Raw genomic sequence first — 24,956 nt, 5'->3', positions numbered from 1 at the left:
TCAGTTTAAGAATTCTTTCTATTGTTCATAATATACACACATAGGAGTACTGCACAATTCTGCCTCTCCAAGGACTGAGATGCATGTTGCTTAGATGAGCTTTGTAACCCTCAGCTTACTTCTAGAAACCCCAGGAGAGCTTTGCCTTGCATTTTCATCTACCACATCAGCTAGCACACAGTTGAAATTCAAATATGGAGCTGTGGAATACCAGGGAAGCTGAAAACTGAATATAAACCAAAATGATAAATCCTCTTACTCGTTTAGAGGGTACGGCTCAGCAGTAATTCACACAAAGCCTCAATTATTTACTTTGCAACTTTATTTCTTTATAAGTTATTGGTATAAAGTTTAATATCTAATTACACAGTAACCTGGGGATTTTAAGGGAAGCTTATTTTGTCCTTTTTAGTGTCTTTTGCCATTTGGTTCTCAGACATGTTTTAAGAGGACTATTGTATGCGTACCTTAAACTTCTGTACAAAAACACTTCCAAGACTTTGGGGAATTTCTTTTGGTTTTTGTTTTTTTAGTGAGTAGGATGCATAAATCATGCATATTGTAGACAATATAATGGTCAAGGAAGTACTTCCCCTCTTTCAACTAAGGCAGTTAAAAACCTATGAATATCAACTGAGTAACCTGGAAGAGTAGAAAAGGCTTTTCTAGTGCTCATTTAGACTTTGAGCAAATATGACATTCAGTAAGACACACCCTCTTGGAATTATGATTGATTTGATGGCTGTCTGCATTGAAAAGAGAGATTGTCAGAGACAGCATTTAATTATGTACATTTTATAATGTCACTAACCCATCTGCTTTTGAATATGAACTCATCAGCATTAAGGATTGTGTAAAACCACATGCAAAGTATTACCTTTTTTTTTTTTTTTAATAGAACCAAACTGGCAAGTTCTTTGAAAGGATATTTCAATGTTAACAAAACAGAAAGCACAGTCTATTAAAAGGAGCACTTCAAGTAACTTAAAGTATCTTTAGCAAATGTGTCCAGCAAGAAACTCCATAAAAGAAATTGTTCTTAGAACAAAAAAAAAAACATCTAATGAATGGCTATTTAGACACTAATTTTTCAACACAGTGCTGGGTCTGTGTGAAATAATTTGTAATCTAAATAAAGTGAGTCCATTACACTGTTAAAAAAAAACCCAAAACAAAAACCATACATTAAGCAGGACTGATTAACTATTGCATTTCTGTATTTACAAAAGTGCTTAGCATAACAAAATTGCCTAAAAAAATATAAACTTTACCGATATCATTTGGTTCTATGTGTACTCCTAGATCTGCACCTGGAGAAAAATAGTATTTACATTGCTAGATTTAGACAAGTCTCCTATTATTTTAAAAGAAATTTAACAAAACTCCCCACACAAATGGACCCCTGTGTAAGTTACTTAATTCTGTCTGGCTCATCATAAATAGAGCAGAAGCAAATCCTTGAGTACAGAACAGTACAAGCAATTCTAGCCGTTGTCCGTGGCATTAGACCCCAACACAGGCTGCCGGCAAATTGGGCAAGTAGAGTTTTCAGAAAGCCAGCGATCAATACAATGAATGTGGAACTCATGCATGCAGGGTAACTGCCTTAGCTTATTCCCTGCCACATACTCATTAATGCAAACACTACAGGTTTTACTTATTTCATTTTCAGTGTGAATATCCCCATAGTTCCGGGTAGAAAGATTGTCAATCTGCTCTTTGGTTAAACCTCTTAAGCGATCATCATCATCATCCTCATTCAGCAAGAAGAAGTGGGCAAGTCGAAGTATGGGCAGCGTTCCATTTTCCACTAGGTTGTTAGCATCTTGAGACTGCCTGTTGTCTTGGTGGTGTTCGTTACTGCGACCATAACGTCGACTACCATCACCCCGTCCATTTGCAGCCCTACTACCTTCTACTCCATGTCCATTTCTAGATGAAACCTCGCTTCGACCTCTGCTGTTTGCCGAACTTGAGTTATTCTGCTCTGACTGCACATCCGGTAAGTGATGACCACCCCTCTGCGCTTCCGAGTTAGATTCAGTTTCCATTAACGAACTCAGCTCCCCAAAGCCTGTCATAATTTGTCTAAGGATTGATCGAAAAGCCACTGAGGAAGGTTCACCAAGCCCAGTTTCTGAAATCCGACGAAGAGGTATCCTTATAGTGCTAACGTAGGTTCGAATGCCTGCACGTTCCGACCGGGATATCGTACGTCGAAATCCTCCACTGTCACTTTCAAAGGTAACTGTGTTCTCTGCCATTCCTACTCTGGAACGAGTTCTACTGGCAATACTGTCCCGATCTCTGTTTTCTCCAGGACGAATTCTTCTCACCTGAAGATCTAATGTAATTGTTGGATGCCTTCTAACAGCAGCTACTGGCCTACTAGATTCTTCCTCTTCCAACGTTATTCCCAAGGATGGAGCTACATTGGAAGGTTGAGGGGTCTGGGTGTCACCTCTTGCTTGCTCTTCAATAGGCTGTGGAGAATGCTGAGCTGTTTGCCTTCTACTTCTGGTGACTTGCGGTGTGTTTCTATCCCGCCTCTGTCCACGTTCCTCAGAATCAGCAGCATCACCTTGCCTTTGCAGGGGAGAGCGACTTCGACTACTTAAAGTAGATCTCAGCCGCAGAATTTCTAGTCTTTGGTTTGTACTCATCTGATCATTAGTTCTAGCTCTACCTCTTCTGCCTCCTGTAGAATCACCTCTTTCTGGCATTACTCTTTGCTCACCAGCAGCTGCAGAATTATTATGTGCAGCATTAATCTGGGAATGGCCTGTCAAATACCTTGTTCTACTCCTGAGCCTCCCTGAGATTGGATGAGAGGCTATTTCAGAGCTTTGTGCCATGGAACTCCTTAGAGACCTGGTTCTTGCAGTGCTTGAAGTCGCCCTATTTGCCTCTCTCGCAGTCCTGCTCCTTGTTCTTATGGTTACTGGACTGGCAGCTCTTTGATGTCTTCTTTCTGAATATGTTCTGCTACTATCTATACCTACATAGTCCTCACCAGTAGTTTCCAAACTGTTATGCTCATGGTTTATGTTGATTTCAAGACTAAATCGAAACTCCCCACTGTTTGGATTTGTTCGACTCACAGCTCTCCAGGTTTGGTTTCCACTCTGTCCACTGCGAGTGGCATTTCCAGTGCGACGAAATGTGTTCAGCCATTCGAGCAAAGAGTCACCGTTTGAGTTTTCTCCAAGAACATCAGAATCTGAGTTAAACAAAGAATTGCACACTCAGAACATTACAGTGCATTCCAAATTCTCTATGCTTGCTGGGCCCTGACCTCAGAAACAATACAACAGTAGGACAGCTACCTTGCGATGCTAACCTCATTTTGCTGAAACTATGCTGTATGCAAAAACATCAGAATAACTCTTCATTTCAAGTTAGAATTTTTGTCTTGGCAGTAGGTACACAGAAAAATTAACATGCACACATGGCCTCCTCTGAGAATGTGTTTGGATTCAGTTATTCCAAATTTAGGTGTAGTTGTCCAGGATCTGTCCCACACTTAAGCTATCAATTTGAGATCATACTAGTCAATTAATTATCATAAAGCAAAGAGAAGTATGATACATTTTTCCTCTTCTTCTGGAAAACATTAAGGAAATGTTTAGAAACTGTATAGAAAACAATACAAGGTTTTGAAAGATTTGTTCCTTTTGTGTAAATACACTCTTTTCCTACTACAGTATCACAGCTGTGTTCCCAAATATCCTCCAACTATAAGCTCATGAACAGATACAATTGTTCTTGCTAGTGCTACCTATATGTATAAAGTCAGCCAGTGGTCATGACCACAGTGAAAGCTTTCCCTTGAAGGGAGCAGATGAAACTCTCCCTTATCCCATCTCAATACTTTCATGAAACCTGTAGGAATAAAGATGCCAGAATTCTTAAGTTTCTTATTCTTCTCCTAAATCTGACCAGAATTGACCAAATGGTTAAGACAATATGGGTGAGCAAGTGAAGACAAATAGAACACAAGCCCCACTCCATTTACAGAAGTGGAAATGAAATGACAAAACACACCAACATAGTGGAAAGATTAACTATTTCCCAATTAACTACTACTCTGTTCCAACTTCTCTAAAACATGATAAACCCTTCAACAACTAGAAGAATGGCAATTATTTTTGCAGTATGAAGTTTACTAACAAAGGGAGAGCAGGAAAAGAAGAGAAAGCATTTTGTTGTTAACATAAATCAGTTTTCATGAAGCATCTCAAATTTATTTTTGTATCATTAGGAAATTTCTCTGAATTTTAAAACCACCTGCAGAGGCACAATGAAAAACACAAGACTTAAAGTGGGTGGTACTGAAGTCTATCAGAATTTCATGCAGAACAACATTTATGCATCACATACAATGTGTATTGGTGTGTATATGAATGAAGAATGTTTACCTCCAACGGTTCTGCTTTCACCTTCCCTGTTATCCATATCAGCCTGCGATGCCAGACGTTCCTTAGCCCCCTCCAAGCGTTGCTGCAACTCTTCTGCTGTTATTTCTCCTAAAAGAACATACATTTTGATAATTCCATTAGAAAAGACATTATTGGCTCAACACAGCAATGCAGAAATAACAGTATGTTCTACCTTGAAATTAAATCTTCAGAAATAAGGCATAATTGATGAAACCCCAAATAAAAGAGCACTAATGTGAGGCTGTAGCACAGGTACATAGATAATATGTAGGTGCTGGGGTGAAGCAAAGAAGCATGTATGTCAAGAGCACACCAACTTCCAAGTAACAACTCAGATGCCCCCCAAAATTGCCACATACCTACAGACATATCTTGGTGTACCGGAAGTTAATTATTTGGGTTTAGATATTGCTTGTTTAAAGAGATGTTCCATTTGAAAACTTGTATTTTTATTCCAGTTTTAGTAGCTATTTAAAGGTACTAATTTTTACTGCATATTGTTAATTTTGAATGAAAATGGAGGGATATTTCCTTTGCACAAAGCCACAGGAGTCAGACCACTTGAGTCATACAACCACATGCAATGCGGGACAGCAGTAGGGGTGCTTTAGATCACATCATTCCTACTGAAGATATCTGCATCTTACCAGGAGTGCCAAGCAGGTTTCGATCTCTCATTAGCCTGTAGTCGTCTTCATTGAGATCGTTAATGAACTGGTAATAGGCCTCCTCCCTGCTGAGGCGCTCCAGCTGTCGTTGTCTCTCATCTTCACCATGGCTCTGCTCCCGGGAAGATGCCTGCTCGTTGCCATTACCTGCACGGCGCCGAGAGCGATCCATAATGATAATGCCAGGCCGTCTTGAAAAAAATACAGGAGGTTAGATTGCATAGTAATTACAGTAAGAATTTACCTAATCTACAGCAAAAAGTTCCCAGCACTTTTACTTAATTTACTAATAACTGAAGATGATTAAGCTGAACCAAACGCCATGCTATCTGCCAAGTGTAGTTTATCATGCAAGTATTTTGCTTGTAGCTTGCAGAAAAGTTCCCTTCACTCATTGAAAGGACATACCAGTTGGTAACAGCAAATTCAAACTAAAAAAAAAAAATATGACAAGCTTTTTTTTTTAAGCTAACTAAGAGCACTCAGTATACAATTAATTTCCCTTCTCTCAAGTAAAAAGCAACAGCAGCACTAAGTATTTTAGAAGTGAAAATGTAATTGAAAACATTGTTCTAATTATTGGACTGTAGTTACCCAGTGTGGACTTCTGTCAACCACAAGTACTACTTCAGAGAAGACTACCTTCCACTTATACATTTACTGATGAGCAGTTAAAACCACATTAGTATTTCCATCAGTATTCCTCCTGTCAGCACAAACCTACAGATTATTTTTTTCCCCAGTGGAAATGACTCTTCTGATGTTCTTAGATTACTTATATACATTCCTTGTGTTCTCTAATCCAACGACCAGGTAGCAAAGGGATATCCATCTTCAGAACACTTAAATAAAAGAGCAAAGGCTATACTTCATCTAGAGTTCCTTATCGCTTTCCAACTACTGACCAGTAGGACCATGCTATTAGAAGGCATGAATAACCTTCCAGTGACAAAAAGAGGCATTGTCCTCTGTGATTTCTGTGTTATTACCACCTCTCTCTGGTTAGGATTCAATCCTGGGCCAATTGCTCTCACACCACTCTCCAACTTCTACATTTTCTGAAGAAAATCTGTTCTTCAACATTACATGTGGAAGAAGAGAAAGTGTAATCCTTTCCTGTTAACATAAACCATCTGTAATACCTGTTGAGGTAGACATCTGACAAAAGAGATCATGTCTCTGAAAAGGAGGTCACTAGGTCAAAAAAATGCAACCGTAAGACACCATTATGTGGAGAAGCAATTCCTGGGTAAATACTGCCTTTTTTTCCTCCTCCTTTTTGTCAGTTCACAAACATATCCAACTCACTTCAAGTATGAATTTGTGGGAAAACACAGAACAGCATTCTCAGCACACTCCTGATGAGTAATTAGTCTTCACAGGAAAGGTGATGAGACAACAAACAGACCAAACCAAACAACTGTTAGACATACATTCAATGAAGAGCAAAACTGCTAACAGATACAAAGAATTCAAAAATGTATTTGCCAACAGCAGAAGCTGGCATACACTTAATATACCTTGCTTATGTTCTTTGTGAGATCCACTCTGATGCATCCTTGGTCTCCTCATTTTCTACCCCACATCCTACTTCTCCTCCCGCCTTGTAGATAATTGCACTTCTAACCACTTCTTCTCAGTCCTTTAACTCATCTGCCTCCCGGGTCCCATCAAATCTTTGATTAACATAAGGGAAATCAAATCTGTGTATTTCCTCTTCAAGACATTTTCTATTCTTACAATATTTGGGGGGAGGTTAAATGTACTGTCTCCCTTTTACCTCTGCTTCACCAGCTGCAGATAACTCCTGACTTCCATTATGTTCAAATCAGGTCACTTCTCACACCACTTTTCTCCACAAATATCTCAGACAGCTCTTTGGCCAGAAAAACCCTGGTTACCTCAAAACAAATGCAATTCCCACTCCCTGGCCCTCCCACCCAACAGACAGTTAGAACTATTATTACACTGAAGACACTTATCACTTGATTATTACCACGAGAATTCCCAACCTACACTGCATTGAAACAGAAACATCTGTGTACTAGACCACTTAAACTTGACACAGGTAAAGTAAGGAGGGGAAAGAGGACAGATAACACTCATTTAGTTACACGCAAAGTTGCCACTTGAAGCCTTAAAACTACTGATTGTTACTGTTTGCCCAGCTATGACCATAGTAACCTAACTGACTTTTTGGGTGTATCACTACATTGTTAGAGACAAAAAAATTACATACAAATCCCCAAAAAGAAAAGTCCATCACATGTAATCCCTCTAAAATTAAACTGTTGCTGAAAAGAGAGGTATTCTTTTCTCATCCACAAGAAATCTGGAAATCTCATCCTCAGACTTTGTGGGTGGTAGAAAAAAAAAAAATTAGTTTTGTTGACAACTGTATAGTAGGATGATTAGTCACACTCTTTAAATGACTCACTTAGAAACAGTAAGAAGTGTGAAGTGCTCAGTTGCCCCATCTGTTTAACATAACTGCATGGATGTCAACTACTACCCATATTTATCCAATGCCATCAAGACTAAGTACTTTGGCACTTAAAATGTTTCAGAGTAGTTAAAGCTGAAGGGCATTAACTGCACCAAATTGTAATACTTTGGCACATAAAATGTTTCACAGGATTGAAAAGTTGAAGAGTATTAACTATCAAGATGTAAAAACTGAAACTGAAATGCAGTTATGAGTCAGGATTACTCTTCTTTGCAAAGAAACAGGGACCAGATGCCAACAGTTTATCTACATTTTCTAGAATTTTTAATCTAGTATTAACTCCTTTAGTTCTGAACGCAGCTACGTGGGTCCCTTCTTGCAAGACTTACACTATTTTTAGCTAAGCAATACACAGCTTACCCTTTTAGGAATTGGCCCTTTTCCATGAATTACTACCCCCAATTCCATTAGGTACTAATTTTCTGAAAGGCTACCACCTGATTGCAAGCAAGACGACTACGGAGTTTAGATGAGGAAGCTTCCCCGAGCGACAGGGCTAGTTAGCATTTCTGTCACATTGCAGCCTCCAGGCGAGATGATCTCACCGAACTTAGGGGGGGGAGAGGGGGGAGGGTGACACAAAGAAAAAAAAATATCCACACCCAGAACGGGGGGGTTCCCCCTCGAGCCTGGGGTTCGAGGGGAAGGAAATACAAAGGAAGAATCCTAAGATAATTAAGAAAGAGGCCGCATGACTCCCAAGGCGATCTAGAAACCAGGGTCTGGGGCCGCCCACTAGCCCCCCAGGGCCGGCAGTAGGGCCTACGTATCTAAGACCCGCGACGGGTTTACGCTCTGCGGCCCATCCCTAACACTGGCCGCAGCGCGCCCGCAGGCGACGAGCCCCGGGCTACTCCGGGCGAAGCACGGGGCCGGCGGCCTGGCCACCCCCACCGCCCCAGGCAGCGCCTGTTGCCAGACGCCGGGGGCAGAGAATGAGGGGAGTGACTGACAAGGCCTCCGCCCAATTATCTGGCCAGCTTACGGCCACCAACCAATCACAGCAGGGCAGGGCAGCCCAAGTCCTCCCGCTTCTCTCCTCCCCAGCTCCCCGGTCGGGCCCCGCCACTAACCGCCACCCGTAGAATCAACTCCCTGCAACGCTGCTTGCACCTGCGTCTCCCCTGACAGCCAGGGAGCGACATCACCGGTTGCGACAAGCTGGGAAGGAGTCCGCCTGCCCCGCGGGGAGTGCCGAGAGTACAGCTGAGGAAGACTCAAGAACCCACCCCTGCCTGCTGTCCGCGCCGCTGTCCAAGGCGGCCCGTCTCAGTCCACGTTCCCCGCTCCCCTTCCCATCCAGCGGTAGAAGCCACCTACACCGGAACGAAACCGACCCCTATATATGTCACCGGCGCGCTCCAGCCCCGATTGCAGTCCGGGCGGCTACCGGCAGCCGCCAGCGCAGGTTCCGAGCGCGCGAGGCCGGCCCCTGCGGCAAGCCCCGCCCTTCCCGGACATGCGCGCAGCGGGGCGGGGCGGGCCGTGGGCCGGGGTGCGCGGCTGTGTCGTTCGATGGGTTGGTCGCTGGCTTGCTCGCTCGGATGCGGAAGGAAGGTGCTGAGGGGCAGCGAATGCAAAGACTGTGAGGAAAACCGGAAGCGCCATCGGCCGCCCGTCCCGTCCTCGTCTGCAGCCGGTCTTCGGGCTGGCCCCGCCGCCGTCCTCCGGCAGCCCTCTTGGTGCCGTGTGCGCTCTGTATGTTTTCGCTAAAGGTTGGGATTATTTTTTGTCGTCGCTTTGGCTGACTTGCCATTCTGCAGAGCTCTCCTTCCCTTTAAGCACGTCACGGAAGTCGTCTCAGGTCGAAACTCGCTTGTTTATTCCTGCCCTGGTGGGTGTAAGTCGTAACAATAAAGGTAGATAAAGATACACAGAGGATAGGATTTCACAGGGGATTGCTTCTCAACTGTTGAACGACCTCAACATCTTTAACCTCATGATGTCAGTGACCATTGTTGTACCTTGCCCAGTCGGAATAAGACTGCACCTTCACTTACTCCTTGGGCACTTTTATAATAAAGTGCTTAAGGAATACGATTATAATCACTTTCCCTGCTCTCTCCTTCTTAGGCCTACCTTTATTTAATTGGGGTTTGTCTCCTGCTTTTCAGCACTCTATGCCTCTCCTTACTTTCTATTTACTTTTTGCAGGAATCTCCTTTCACTTCTGTTTTCTAAAGTAAACCAGTGTCCTCACAGACACTATTGTTTGGAGCTGTGATTTTAGTAAGTTCAATTTGCAGAGCCTTAGAAGTTCTTCACACGACACAGACCCTTTCACAAATTTCACAAATGCTAATTGCTGATGTACTGGTAGCGTCCACGACCTTCCTTTTGTGAGTTGCTTCTGCAGTCTTGATGCAATGACAAACCCCTCACTTACAAACGGGGTGATAGAAATGGCTCAGGACTGGTGTTCAGCAAGAGAACCTCCATTGAACACTTGAACTGAACAACTCAGAACTTCTTTATTCTGGATGAGAAAAGATTTTACACAAGTGTTACATTTAGATTTTGCATTAGATTATGCTCATTTTTCCAGTACATGAGACAAACTGAGGGTTGAAACACGTTGTTAGTGATAAGTCTAGACCACAGACTACTTCCTCCCTGTAGTCAACAAATGGAACCATCATTGTTATTCATGTTCCTTGTCAAAGTATGAATTTTTAGTATCACATTATGATTTCCTTTGCCTGGAGCAATTAAAAATATGTCCTTCCTGAAGATTAACTTTAAAAAGAAAAGTCAGAGTATATAAAATATTGTCTGGATCCCTTGAAAACGTTTTTTTCACTGCAATTATTTTTTGTCCTATTTTAAAAATCTTTTCCTCTTATAGTCTGTTTTCAGTAATCATTACTCCACAGTCAAGCACAACATTTCCTCTACTTTCTCTGCTTTCAATCCATATATGGGCTACTCACCCAGATTACAGTTATGGTTTAGACAAAAAAATCCATATTTCCACAATGAAGCCTTCTACTGAATTAGTTTATTTTCACTGATTTGTCCCACGATGCAGAATTTTGTGATCATGTTTCAAAGCAATACATTGTAACTAAGTACAGTATTTGTTTATTTTAGGCTCTGTTGCTAATAACAAAATACAAAATTTCCCAGAATATTATTATTGCACAGTTGCAACACTTTCCATAGTTAATACATTGAGCTGTAATAACAATAGCCTATGGAGGGCAGCAAACCGCAGGCAATGACTATGTTTTATAATACCAGAGAATCTTTAACCCTGGCTTTCATTTGTTAAATCATTTAAGTTCTTTAGAAAGTAACTTTACTATATTTTATTACTTGATATTATGAAAGTAAGGCAGAACCACATAATCAGTTTATGGATGTGCTGGAGCGTGTCCAGAGAAGGGCCACGAGGATGATCAGAGGGCTGGAGCACCTCTCCTATGAGGACAGACTGAAGGAGTTGGGGCTGTTCAGTCTGGAGAAGAGAAGGCTCCGAGGTGACCTAATTGTGGCCTTCCTGTATCTGAAGGGGGCCTACAAGAAGGCTGGGGAGGGCCTTCTCAGGATCTGAGGTAGCTATAGGACTAGGGGGAATGGAATGAAGCTGGAGGTGGGGAGATTCAGGCTGGATGTGAGGAGGAAGTTTTTCACCATGAGAGTGGTGAAGCCCTGGAATGGGTTGTCCAGAGAGGTGGTTGAGGCCCCATCCCTGGAGGTGTTTAAGAGCAGGCTGGATGAGGCTCTGGCCAGCCTGATCTAGTGTGGGGTGTCCCTGCCTATGGCAGGGGGGTTGGCACTAGATGATCCTTGTGGTCCCTTCCCACCCTGACTGATACTAAGATATCTAAATACATGCAGATGACACCAAAGTGGTGACATTGAGTTGATATGCTTCAGAGGAACCTGGACAGACTGGAGGAGTGAGCCATCAGCAACTTCACCAAGTTTAATGAGGACAAATGCATATTCCACCATGTAAGACCAGCCCTCTGAGACAGTACTAACTGTCCCTGCAGGAAAGGCTGGGAGTTCTTGTTGGGCAGTGGCTAAATGGGGGTCAGGAGTGTACCCTAGCACCCATGAAGACTAACAGCCTTGTATCAAGAGAACACAGACAATGAGTTATTGTGAAGTGATTGTGAAGTGATTATTTCCGTTTATGTGACTGTTGATTTTCTGGCATTTTCATGAGCATAAACCAGTCATAGTGATAGTTACTGTAGGTGGTCCTGAGTCTGGCAAACAGATGTTTCACTGTCTGCAAGCACAACTCTCCTGATCTACAGCATCTGGGGTGGAAAAACTGAATTGTTAATAACTTTCACTCCTGCAGAATCTAGGATGCCATGCACATCACTGGTTTGATCAACTTTATAGTTGTTGATCAACTTTATATTGAAGTGCAGTTATGTGCAAAATAAAAGCTAAAAAATACAAGACATTGCTTTGCATACAAAACTATTTGTAGAAACAATACTTTACTTAGCTGCTTTAAGTAAACAATCTTAAATGCTGCATGTATTCAGGTCATCTCCACATGCAAGGCTGGAAAATACTCAAACTGTGCAAGCTTGCATGGCCAAATCATCAGAGATGTTTAATGATATGAACGTTCCTTGAGTACTTTCCTCTTAGGATACCTCTTTAATAACTGTTTCCATCCCTCTGCACATCATCAGTGCTAACATGGTAACAGTTGCTTTCCTATGGAGAGCTTGGGTTTTCTTCCCACATGTGGTGATTTCAAAGAAAAAATGTCAGAAGTGTGTCTGTACAGAAAACATCAGAAATTACACAAACTTGGAAAAGAAGGATAGGCTAAAGAAAGCCATGCATGTTGGGGGAAGAAAAGACAAAGAGGAAGGCTGCAAAGAGCCAAATTCAGAAGGACATGTTAAGCATATGGAGTTTTTAAACCAATTTTCCGAGACAGCATGAAAGGAGGGTATACAAAACAAGCAGTAAGATAAGAAATTCTATCAGTCTAAAAAGCCACTGTGGGGACCTAAGAGTCAAGAATAGCAGATCATGGCCTAGTCATGTCTTTCCTTTTAAGAATGGATGCCAAAAATATTTTTTCCCTTGAAATGGTATTATATGATGACAGATTTTTTAGAATAAAGCATGAAAAGTATGCAGTTTCCCATGGAACAAAATTAAAAGTTGACTTGAAATGCCAGTGTTCATTCCTCATCTTTAAAAAGATCAAGGTGTTCTTTCTGTTTCCAATCTCTTATGACTTGGGGGCCATCCATCTGAACTGGTAAAGCTGAAGGTGGCTTGCAATACAAGCAGCTGAAGTGCAAACAGTGTGAAGCAGAGGCAAATGTACAGCTCAACATGGAAGGCATATAATCCAAATGGTATGAAAAAATAATGAAAGAAACATTTGCAGAAAAGCACACTTTTAAGTGTTCTTACAGAAGGACCAAAGTCTGAAAGAGAAGGAAAGTTCCTTCTGTTGTGGTTATGACTTCTCGGAGTTTATTCATCAAAGTATGGAATTCTTTCTGAGCAGTTTATGTAAACATGAAAAACGTAGCACACATCCTCAGAAAACAAGTCTTGTTTCTTTTTGCCTGTTTTGATTCATGCCCTCTTGGTTTTTTTGTATCCAGACAGTGTTTTTCCTCCATACCCTGCAGGTCAGGACAGACTAAAATCATCCATTAATTACCATGCAATAATTGGATCTGTGTGAAGGAGCTTGGGTATTTATTGCATCCATGGAGGAGTGATTAATAATGCAAAGAAGAGCACAAAGTTACAAAAGAATGATTATTCCTATGTTCCTCCTCCTTGCTTACAAGCCTGTGGGTTGTCAGCAGGCAGGAGGTGCTGAACATGGTGGGTTCAGCCATGAAAGCTTCATCCCTGCCATCCCTGGAAGCATAGTATCAGTCAGGGTTGGAAGGGACCACAAGGATCATCTAGTTCCAACCCCCCTGCCATGGACAGGGACACCCCACACTAGATCAGGCTGGCCAGAGCCTCATCCAGCCTGCTCTTAAACACGTCCAGGGGCGGGGCCTCAACCACCTCTCTGGACAACCCATTCCAGGGCTTCACCGCTCTCATGGTGAAAAACTTCCTCCTCACATCCAGCCTGAATCTCTCCACCTCCAGCTTCATTCCATTCCAAGCCCCTAAAGGCAAGCATCCTTGAAGGCAGAGTTGCACTGTTCTGCTCTGGGCTGAAGTGAATGAATTTTACGAGATGGATGCATCTTCCAGACCATTTGATTTTTTATGGGATGCTGGGCTCCCCTGAGCTGTTTCAGGGTGATTGGCATAGTGAGTTGCTAAGCAGTATTCTTATATCATTTGATTGGGTTGCTGGGCAAATAACATTTATTTTTGCTGTTTCTCTCAGTTGTACATATTTTTGTAACACCTGATTTATCTAATATATATATAATATCCCTAACAACTACATAGCAACATACCAATGGTCCAGCTGTGGGCATCTGACATCAGTCCAATTGAGTGATGCCAGTTAAGGAGGCAGGCACACCAGTGTTCCAGATTTTCTGGAATCAACTTTAATGTGTAAATGGAAACTGAGATTTGCAGATTGGAATGGAGATTATTTCAAACAGTTCCAGCAAATGTTTTGTTTTGTTTTTTTCCTTTCAGGACCCCCCACATTCTGTGATATTTTGTCTCATACGGATTTGAGTGCCCACTTATTTACCCACACTGCATTCCTCAGATGAAATGTGAAGCATATGTTCATGATTACTAAAAATGCCAAAAGCTAGGCTGTAATTAGAAAGATTGCTGTAGCTTTTGTTTATTTACAAACTATTCTATAAAATGACCAGCTGGCTTTGTGTTGGTTTGGTAACTATGGCTGTGTCAGACAGAGAGAGGAGTTGAAAAGTGCCTGGTTACTGGTCACACACAAGGGACTTGCTAAACATAATGCCTTTAGCATTAAATACCTGCTGCTGTGATGCTGATTTGTCTCTGCAGCTATGCAAAGGAAGTTTCATCGATGCTCTAATAGTCTGTCTGTATCTACATTTGAAGTCATGGAATTTTTCTATTTATAACGAATCTAACAGGTGGTCTGGCAGATAGAGCAGACAAGGACCTATTACTATCTGCCTGCATTTGCCAGTCTGGAGTAAACTACGGACCCTAATATTCACCATAACCACAGCAGCAGCTTGTCATGACAGCTGACTGCAGCTCCAGCTGCCCAGCCTAGGGGACTGATCCAGTGCAAGCCCCCGGTGAGGGCCCTGTGTTGCACCTTGTACAGGCAGTCCAGTGAAGGAGGCCTGGTCCAGGGAATACCCACACGTACAGCCCCTGCCAGTCCTGTTAGCTCAGACTGGGCCCTGCAGCCTCAGATGTGCCTGGCCCTGCCACGACCTGCAGTGTCGCCAGGGACCACAACTTCCGACAAGCAACGCGTCACCTCACCGGCTGAAGACTACAACTCCCGGCATGCACCGCAGAGCGCCGCGCTCCACGCCTCCCTCTCGCTCGAACTACATCTTCCAGAGTGCTGCGGCGGCCCCAAGGCATGCCGGGCCGCGCGGGGGGCGGGGCTCTGGCGGAGGTCTCAGCCCGCCGCCTTCCACGTGGTGTGCTGCCCGCCGCGCCCGGGGTCGGGGAGGTGCCCGTGGTTTGCGACGTTTCTTTGCGGCAGTGCGGCCAGGCGCGGCCGCCGTATTCCGCCTGGGAAACCGGCGGTTGTGCCGCTAGCTGGCGGGGCGGGGAGGGAGCAGCCGGAGAACGGGGCTCGCGAGGGAAAGGAGCAGCCCCGCTGCCGCCGCCCGTCCGCCCGCCCCTGGATGGTCCGCGGGGCGGCTCGGGGGCCTCCTCCTCCTCCTGCTGCTGCTGCTGCTGCTGCCGCCCGGTCGCGGCGGGGCGGGGCGCGGCGGGGTGCGCGGTTGTCGGGGGCGGCTCGGCGCGGCGCGGATCAAGGCGGCAGCTGAAGATGGACTATGACTTCAAGGTGAAGCTGACCGGGGAGCGCGAGCGGGTGGAAGACCTCTTCGAGTACGAGGGCTGCAAGGTGGGCAGGGGCACCTACGGGCACGTCTACAAAGCCAAGCGGAAGGACGGGTGAGTGAGGAGTGGGGCTTTCCCGGTCCCCATCTAGTCTGCGGCTTCTTTCCGCCGGCCCCTCCCGGCCCCCCCGCCCCCCGCTCTCCCCGCTGCCCCCGCTGCCTGTCCCGGCTGCCCTGCCCGGCGCCTGCCGCCTCCTGCCCTGCGGGATTGTGTGTTCCCCGTCTCCCCGCGTTAATGCCGCCCTTTCTCCGGCCCTGCTTTATCTTCTCTCGCTCGTAGCCGCGATTCTGCTCGGTTAACCCCCGTGTTTCGCCGCCCAGACTGCTCAGTTTCTCGTAGGTTACTCTGAGCGTGTTTTAATCTGAGAGTTCCCGTCCCCTCAGCGTAATACTGGAGTCTGGGTCCGGTAGGGGTTGGTTTCAGAGGGGAAAAAAAATGTAGCTGAGGAAAACAGTTGACGAGCTTTCATTGTGAATGAATGGTTAGCCCCTTAGAATGTATAGCCTGACCATCAGCTTCACAGAACACGGTTTGATGATTATTTTTTTTTCATAATGATTTTTTTGTCTGATTTATTACCTGTAGTCACCATTTTGGGTATCCTTGCCGGTTGCTTCGGGAGCCAAAGTCTGCTGGTCTTTTGGGGGCTTTAGAATGCCACAAAAGAGCTTCATGTTTGGCCAGTTCGTGGTACAGACCTGAGTAAATTAATTTCTGTGCATCAGTGTTTTGAAGAAAGATCTAGCCTGCTGTCATTTAGGCTTCCCTTGTCCATGACATGGCATCACTTGCTCAATAGCAGAACAATAGGAAGTAGGGAGCAGAAGAAGCAAGAGAGGGACGGGTTTTCTTGTAACAGGTCCTAAATAATGTGCATTTTAAAAGTCTGGGTGTTATTTTTATATTTGATGAATAGAAAAGTTTTAAAGCAGGATGTGTACCGTTGTGGCTGAAGCACGTTCTCATTCTGTTTACATAAGCTTTAATTCTGGAAATGCTTTAACCATTACTTACGGAACAGTTGTGCTGAAACTACCGACGCCTTAGTTATGGCATTGTTACTTCAGCATACTAATAGGAGTCGGCTAGCTACTTTTCTTCTCAGATTTTACATTTGGATCCTTCATAGGAGGAATTCTTATCTCCCCTGATTATTTTTTTTTAATCTTTTTTTTTTGTTTTTCTGGGAGAGGAAGGGGAATAAACTGTTTTGAGTCTCTGCGTGTGGGTACTAACTGCCAATGCAGATAGCTGTGGTTTCAAAGGCGATAAAGAAACCTGTACTATAGAAAGCAGACTGAGGTACTGAAAGACTTGACTACACCTCCAATGGTCGCGTTAGGCTCTGTGGAAGCTGTTGAACGTGTTGGACTGCAGCAGTGTGTAAGGAATTCAACATGTGACACTGGGGAAGTATGTATTCGAACATAGTTTAGGTGAAATCACCAGTCTGCTGTGTTTTTAGAGCTGCTGGCGGTAGTGTCATTTTGAGAAGTGTCAGAAAAATGGAATTGTGTGCTTTAAAAAGGCATGGTTGCTCAAAGGAGGCTTTAGGGTAGAATTTCCTCTTGGTTCTTGAGCATGTATGATTTTAAATCCTCTGTCCTTTTGGTGGGGGCAGAAAGCAAGGTATGGTATTTGATAGGAGTTTGCAAAAAAGTGTGAGCAATGTATATCGTCTCCCTTTTGGTTTTTTTTGCCTTATTGTTCATTTAGTGATTCCTTTCCCTTCCCTTTGCAGAAGGGAAAGGGACATTTCATTTGCACATTTCCCCTTCCACTTTTCTGGAAATTCTCTTTCAAATATACTGTGTGATTGCCCTTGGACAATCACTAAAACCTGTAAAACAGAAACTTACCGTACGTGATTATAACTGATAGGGATGGATTTGGGGTTGAAGTTAAAGGTTCCATTTGCATCCTTATATTCAAAGGAGTCAATTAAATTGCAAAAGCAAATATGTAATTGCATTTAGTTTTCCTGAAGCTATAGTAATACATGGATGAATGTTATATCCTGCAGTGGGGATTGTATGGAACGGCTCAATGTTTGCATATTGTTATATACAAATACTGAATAAAAATATTCTTGCATTGTTTCTGTGATGTGCATCTGGCACATACTGGTCAACGAATAAACTGCTTTTTGAGCTGTTCATAGTATTTTTACAGTTCAGACTGTCTTTGCTTATGAAGTTATCAGTTGATTTTCACAGGTTTTTTTCCCCATGAACGTATAAGATAAAAGCCCAAACTTCATTACATGACTCTAATTAATATTTTAAATAGCACCTATCTCATAACTTTATTAATATACCTCATGATTTTTGGAGTACTCTGAAGAATAGGCTTCAGGACTGCAAATGTTTTATTAAAAATAATTGGGCAACCTTTCCTTAAATGACATCTACATACGGATGTAGAAGAAAAACACAAAAGAACTGAAGTTTGATAATTCAGTTTGTGCAAATGTATGTCCAAAAGCTCTTGATGATAAAAATCTAGTCTAAAAGTATTAGGAGTTACTGTGTTTCGTGGTATGACTGCAATCTTCACCTTTTTAAATTGCTTTTACAGCTGCCTCTGAGGTGCGGAATAGCAGTTCAAAACTAGATAGCATCTGCGTGTTCTAATTGTAGGAAGTTAATTGTATGCCATTAAAACTACACAGGAATGTTTTGGAGGACAGTCTTACAGCAATCTTTGTAGAGTGAGAATCGTGGTGAGTGAAAGAGATGTTCTGTGGTATGTGCTTTAGTAACCTGGTAAGGGTGTAACCAAGCATTCATTCCCTTCTCCAACAAAAAAAACCCAAGCCAGCCCTGCAGTGCCCTCTGCCATAAGACCAGGCTTGGGGTCTTGACTGGTACGTCTTAGGGGATCATCAGGTATCAAGGAAGGATGTTTCTTACGTATTTGCTGCCAAATGTGGCCCAGCTGAACATCAAATCATCTGAGTAACAATGTTGAGCATTGCAGCTGAGCTCTACCTGGTGCATTGCCTGCAGCAAAATCGTGTTCTGGTCTTAAGTTTTTATTTCAGTCCCTCATATTTTTAAGTCTGTGGCCTCAGCCAGGGGGTTTTGTTTGCATTGTTGTTTTTGTTAGTGTGTGGTGTGTTTTTTATTTGTTGGGGTTTTTTTAATTGAATGGTGTTGTCTTTTCATCAGTGCAGTATCTGCAGTGGGCTGTAGAACAAAATTTATAGCTGGAAGGGCAGAGTCCAACGGCATGAGATTTAACACATCCAAGTGCCGGGTTCTGCACACTGGCCACAGCAACCCCATGCAGAGCTACAGGCTGGGGTCAGTGTGGCTGGAGAGCAGCCAGGTGGAGAGGGACCTGGGGGTGCTGGTCGATGGTAGGCTGAACATGAGCCTGCAGTGTGCCCAGGCAGCCAAGAGGGCCGATGGCATCCTGGCCTGCATCAGGAACAGTGTGGCCAGCAGGAGCAGGGAGGTCATTCTGCCCCTGTACGCTGCACTGGTTAGGCCGCACCTTGAGTACTGTGTCCAGTTCTGGGCCCCTCAGTTTAGGAAGGATGTTGACTTGCTGGAACGAGTCCAGAGAAGGGCAACAAAGCTGGTGAGGGGTTTGGAACACAAGCCCTATGAGGAGAGGCTGAGGGAGCTGGGGTTGCTTAGCCTGGAGAGGAGGACACTCAGGGGTGCCCTTATTACTCTCTACAACTACCTTAAGGGAGGTTGTAGACAGGCAGAGGTTGGTCTCTTCTCTCAGGCAGCCAGCATCAGAACAAGAAGACACAGTCTCAGGCTGTGCCAGGGGAGGTTTAGGTTGGATGTTAGGAAGAAGTTCTATACAGAGAGAGTGATTGCCCATTGGAATGGGCTGCCGGGGGAGGTGGTGGAGTTGCCATCATTGAAGGTGTTGAGGAGGAGACTTGATGGGGTGCTTGTTGCCATGGGTTAGTTGATTAGGTGGGTTGGATTGGTTGATGGGTTGGACGTGATGATCTTGAAGGTCTCTTCCAACCTGGTTTATTCTATGTACAAGGTGGCAATTGACTCTAATTGCGGCCACTGGGAAGAGGACACAGCAGCATGGCGTGTTCAGCATCAGTCTTCAGATAAAGAAACTGTTGCTCATCTCTAGTGGCAGTATGATAGATGTGGTGGTGGGTTTTAATTTTATTTGCTCTTGAAAATGTCTATTTCCAGCATAGAAGTTCCTCAGGAACATTGCTTAGTCCAGATACAAACCCTACCTATTGGACTTATGCTGGGCTTGGAAAATACGCCATCGGTTCTTACTGTGTTGGGATAACATACAGATTGGACTTGTAATTGTTTTATTTAATTAAGTGATTAAGCACCTTCAAAGCTCACTAGCAACCAAGTGCCAGGTATGGGCAGACTGAGGTGGCAGTACACTAGGGGCTGCTCGTGCTAGCCCTGTTGCCCAGCTAGTGCAGCATACCAGGTACATGCTCTCATGGAGCTGGCAGCATGTGCTGCTGATGTACTGCTGATGTCTAAGCAGTGTGTGGTTTTAATTGGATTGCTCTTGCACTGCTTTCTTTTGTTCACTCTCCTTCTGGTTTTGATACAACTAGGGTTGGATATCTGAGAGGAAAGCCTGTTCTGTGGAGGAAGGCTGTCTGTTTCAGTAGCAATTTGGAGTGTTTCCAAATGTTCACTTTCCCTGTTTATTGAATGTGGTTTGGATCAGAAGAAGAAACTATTGAAAACATCTAACTTTTTAATAACAACAACCAAAAAAAATGACAGAATTGAAGATTTCAAACTCTAGTAATGTCCCCCAATGCTTTATTGGGAGCTTTTCTTAATCTCTGGTGGGGATCCAGTAGTAAGTCAGTCAGTGCTCTCCTAGTCACTGTGGAACTGAGAGGTGATGTAGACCCCAAACACAAGTGCAGATTTTTTTGTTATTATTTTTCAAATCTTATTTTTTGAATGTCAGCTATTGTAGTTCTGTGTTGTAAGTGTAGTGGAGAGACACATTCTTTCATTTGGACAGACTGACATGTTGTAATTGAAACAGTGAAAATACATAATGTACTGGACTTTTCCATGAGTGCTCCAAGCAGTCAAATCTCTATCTGTGTTTTTCCTTGAGGATCTGTGCGACTTGTGTAACAAACAGGATGGTGGAAAACTAGTGGGTGTCCTGTAAACTACTGGTTTGCTTAATGTCTCATATGGTATGTTACATTCACTCCTTAGAATCATCATCATCTTGCAATATGCTTTTCAAGTTCTCTTTACAGAAAAATTTTTGAGAAGAGATTGGTGATATTTCACTTGGAGTTAAAAAAAACCACCAACAAGGTAGAATATGTCTAACTTGAATACGTTATCCAAACCATTCATTACTGTATAAGATGCTGGTGCTATTCTTGTTTCAGGGGAGGACACGGATGGGTTTTTTTGAACGATAAGGAGATATATTGATGCAACATAGATAAACTGCATAACCTGTTGTCAAAGGAAAAAGATAAGTCAAGAGCCTACTGTCTCTTCTGTAATGTTATCAAACCCCATTGCTTCTGATTAACTTTTGTTAACTTGAGTGTTCCTCTGCTTTAGAATCTGGACTGCTCTGTTAGAGATGGGATCAAGTACTGCAGTGCGTGGCAATGCCAGCGACGAGCAGTGTGAGCAATCTGGCAGTGTAGGCCTAGAGCCTGACATGGTGGTAGGCCATGCTCAGCATAAGTGCAGAAACAGCTAGCAGTGTAGCAAAACAGTGCTGTGCCTGCAGCATGTAACTAAAGCAGGACACTGGTAGCTATAAACACAGAAAGTTATCTGGGAACAACAGGACACGCACCTGCATCAACAACCTTGCGTGTCATTAGTAGTTGGACCAATCTATAATAGTGCGATGTGTGGTCACTCATGGGAGCCAATGAAGCTATGCCAACAAGGCTCTCCGAGTTTATATAAGTTGTAAAAGTTCCCCTGATATGCACTTTCCTTTCCTTTCTTCTTCTTTGCTTTACTGTGCTCGACTATGCTTGCACTATAGTCCTACAATACTGGAACAATAAAGGAACAATACTCGATCATACTGGTTGTCGGTATCTCCGTTGCATTAGCAGTGCATGCAGAAGAGCCCACCTTTGTTTAGCAATTTTGGGCTGGCTTTTTGGGTGTTGTTTTTCAAAAAACTTTTTATTTTAACACTTGACCCTTTTTAAGGTGATCAGGTAAGTTTTCGTTTGTCTTGTGGGTACATGCTGTTGAAGTTATGTCGGGTCATAGCTTATTTCATTAGTACTTACATCAGACGGATTGTTAGCAAGATGTACATTGAGTTTGGGAGTGTCACAAACAGAGATAATGCATCCAGTGAGAAATTTTACTTGTCAAGAAGCAAAAGAACAGATCTGATTTAACAGCTTCTTGATTAGTTCTGGACAGAGCCTTTGCAGGAGTTGTACTGTGAAGATCATGCTGTCAAGTTTTCACTGTCAGACAATTGCTCCCTGTTTCATAGACCTGAGGTGAGAGCTGCAGAGTTGTCATACAAGCCTTTGGCTTCTGACTCCTGTTTACAGTGTGTGGAATTTCTAAATGCCACAGACTTTATTTAGGTAGTATGTGGTGTTATCTTTTAAAATTATATGCCCTGAGTCTTTCTTGGATCCATTACCATAGCAGTTAGGAAGTTCTAATTATCTTCATAACGTGGTATGCATGCTGTATTGCATGATGTCTTGTGCTCCTTCATTTTTCTGGTAAACCACTCATAAACTGTCTTTGCAGCTGCTTCCTTCCCCTCTAATGTGGTTACGTGGATCCAAGCTTTGTAGGTTTTTAAGGGCATGCAGTGGAGTGAGTCCTTCTGTGGCCCTTGAACTTTATGTACTGTGAACTTGTGTTATCTTGTCATAGATGTGTTCATTTATTTTCATAGCCTCAGGCAAAGGTGAGGTGTCTCATTCCTACCTGAAGCTTTTGACAAGTGCAGAGAAGGAAGGTGTGAGAATACTCTTGCAAAACACTGAAGATTTGTATCTGCTTTTATTCTAGGTTTATTAATTTGAATAATATATGTAAATAACAAGGGTGTGTGCTGCTGTGCTTAGTTTCTCATGAGGGAGCAGGGTAGTTTTGGAGGGTGCTAATTACAGAGATCGTGTACATGATCAGGGAATGTTGCTTTTGGCCAAATGGTGGTTAAGCAGTATGTTTAGTTCTTGGGTACTCTTTGATTCATCTTTTTTAGCAATATTTCTGAAATGTTAAAAAATTATTTTAATAAAAAACTGTGAAACAATGGAGCTGTAGCAGAAACTGAAAAATCTTGTTTCTTAATAATGAGTTACAGTCCAGATGTGTCCATTTGGGCAGGAAGAGGTGATTGTTAGATTCATAGAATGGTTTGGGTTGGGAGGGACCTTGAAGATCTAGTTCCTACTCCTTTGGCATTGTTAGGAACACCCTCCACTAGACCAGAATACTCAAAGCCTCATCACAGAATCACCAAGGTTGGAAGAGACCTCAAAGATAGAGTCCAACCCGTCACACATGACTAAACCATGGCACCAAGTGCCACGTCCAGTCCCCTCTTGAACACCTCCATCCCGCCTGGCCTTGACCACCTCTAGGGAGGAGGTGGTGGTGTGCTACTGTATCAAAATCTGGTTTGTGTTGTTGGTTGGTTGGTTTGTTTTCTTGCAAGCCATTCAGTGATGTACCTGAAATGGTGGTAGAAATGAATCGTCCAGAATAGCCACTTAAGATCAGGATGCTTCATCCTCCACTCAAACAGTTTTCCATAGACAAGTAGTGGAACAATGAGTCAGGCATTGGTTGCAGATGTCTGTGTAGCAGTGTCTTCTAAACAGCATACTGCTTTTTGCTTTCCCTGACAACATTCTTGGGCACAGGATTCTTTCTTCCCTCTATGGACCTCTATGGTGGAGTTGTGATTATGTGGGATGGAGGCTGGGCTGCTGTAATGAACTGAGCATGCAAGGCAGTGCAGAGGCTGCTGGCGTGGGCTGTGTCTTCCCACCTCTGGTTGATGCTGTTAATTGTAAGTCCAGTTCCAGAAGGGTACAGTCTCCTTTCATCTTTTTTTATTTGAATTTAAACATGATAATTAGTGAGAACTGGAAAGCAGAATCATATTGGTCCTAGCAACTGGCAACCAATATCCTTTCTTTAGCAGAAATACTGGGCTCCAGCCCTGAAAAGAGACACCTCATGTGATTCACAGGGTCTCTCTTGTTCTCTGCTGACAAAATGTGCATTCTCTTCAGTCTTTACCGCTTTCTTGGTAAATGTTTGCCGTGTCTATATTTTTTGCTGTGCAGCCTGTCTTTCAGTCTTGGCTCTGGTTTTGAATCCAGAGGATAATCCTTTCATCCTTTTGAAGTGTGATGTTATTCGGAATTTTTCTGTGAGAGTCCATGACAGCAGTGATAGGTGGACTTCTAGCTTCCTTTCATGGAAAGCTGCCTTGGAAGCAGCAGAAATTGGTTGTTGCAGTGATGCTCATGTAGAGTATGCTGATGGTGGGCGAGTCCAGGGAGGATCATAAATAACTGCATGATCTGGTAGTGTCTTCTGTTTGGAGAGTGGAAAAAAGAAGTCACAATATTTACAACAAAAGTGGCAGACTAATTAAGTTTCCTTTCAACTCTAATGCCATCCTAGTTTTTGAACACATTAAGCTAATATGTAACTGAATATGAAAAGAATAAAATGGAAGTAGTTGGTAAGCATGAATGATTGCAAAATGTCAAGAAGGAAGCAAGTTGTATGTGGTGAAAATGGGCTTTTATGCCTGTGCTTTTCAGTAAGCAAGAGCTTTTTTGATAGACTGCTGCAGTATGCCAGGAACTATCATGTTGCATTTTTTCAGTCACTGAGGAATGAATCATGGGGTTTTAGATCCTGTTTGTGTCCACAAACTTGTGAAAAATTCAGAGGGAACTTCAGGGCAGAAGAGACTGGTCTGTTTCCTTGCCCATCCACATGAAGACTGCATGTAATCATCAACAGTATCTAGAAGAGTGGACTTGGGGGTGATATTATGCACTGCAAATAAATGGTGGAGGAGAGAGACAAGTATGAGCTGTCCATAGATGCCAAGATGTCTACTGGCATGCTAGAAGCAATGCTGTGTGCTGCAGGGATGGCAGCGCAGAGTATGTGCAGTTGGGCACAATGAAAGAAGTGGTGGATGCTGTAGGCCATCTGTTGCTCAAGAAGAGCAGATGAACCTGAAACTACACGTTTTCAGGGGCAAATGAGTGAGGAGGTGGAAGTGGCTGGGAAGTGCTGCAGGTTTCAGGAGCTCAGAGCTTGGGATGGTATCTGCATGGGAAAGCACCTGTCTGTG

General features: G+C 43.3%; 2 protein-coding genes across 5 annotated transcripts in view; one reads left to right on the top strand and one right to left on the bottom strand.

Annotated features, from left to right (window-relative positions):
* Positions 1-1,167: 1,167 nt before the first annotated feature.
* RNF6 (ring finger protein 6) lies at positions 1,168-8,862 on the bottom strand. Of its 2 annotated transcripts, none has more exons than XM_054164710.1 (4): positions 8,843-8,862; positions 5,087-5,298; positions 4,419-4,526; positions 1,168-3,220 (listed from the first exon to the last, which is right to left on the bottom strand). In XM_054164710.1, the coding sequence occupies exons 2-4, from the start codon at positions 5,277-5,279 to the stop codon at positions 1,485-1,487; spliced, it is 2,037 nt and encodes a 678-aa protein (XP_054020685.1). In that variant the 5' UTR covers positions 5,280-5,298; positions 8,843-8,862; the 3' UTR covers positions 1,168-1,484. The 2 variants fall into 2 exon arrangements, with proteins under 2 accessions (XP_054020685.1, XP_054020684.1); XM_054164709.1 differs by lacking the exon at positions 8,843-8,862 and adding an exon at positions 6,628-6,727.
* Positions 8,863-15,231: 6,369 nt separating this feature from the next.
* The window catches only part of CDK8 (cyclin dependent kinase 8), an 80,634-nt gene continuing 70,909 nt past the window's right edge, over positions 15,232-24,956 (top strand). For 2 of the 3 annotated variants that reach the window (XM_054164648.1, XM_054164647.1), the window contains exon 1: positions 15,233-15,674. In XM_054164648.1, coding sequence (XP_054020623.1) covers positions 15,547-15,674 — 128 coding nt within the window. In that variant the 5' untranslated portion in view covers positions 15,233-15,546. Of the gene's footprint in view, positions 15,675-24,956 lie in introns of all 3 variants that reach the window. The other variant, XM_054164649.1, reaches the window with a different exon arrangement.

Source organism: Dryobates pubescens, chromosome 10 (assembly GCF_014839835.1).
Source record: "Dryobates pubescens isolate bDryPub1 chromosome 10, bDryPub1.pri, whole genome shotgun sequence".
Taxonomy (NCBI): domain Eukaryota; kingdom Metazoa; phylum Chordata; class Aves; order Piciformes; family Picidae; genus Dryobates; species Dryobates pubescens.
This window is presented reverse-complemented; position numbering and strand designations above follow the sequence as displayed.

Excerpts from the sequence above, each read along its gene's own strand:
- RNF6 (XM_054164710.1), bottom strand. The coding sequence starts at position 5,279 with ATGGATCGCTCTCGGCGCCGTGCAGGTAATGGCAACGAGCAGGCATCT. Across the intron at positions 4,527-5,086 it reads AAACCTGCTTGGCACTCCTG|GAGAAATAACAGCAGAAGAG; the intron begins GTAAGATGCAGA and ends ATGTTCTTTTAG. Across the intron at positions 3,221-4,418 it reads TGAAAGCAGAACCGTTGGAG|ATTCTGATGTTCTTGGAGAA; the intron begins GTAAACATTCTT and ends TGTTTAACTCAG.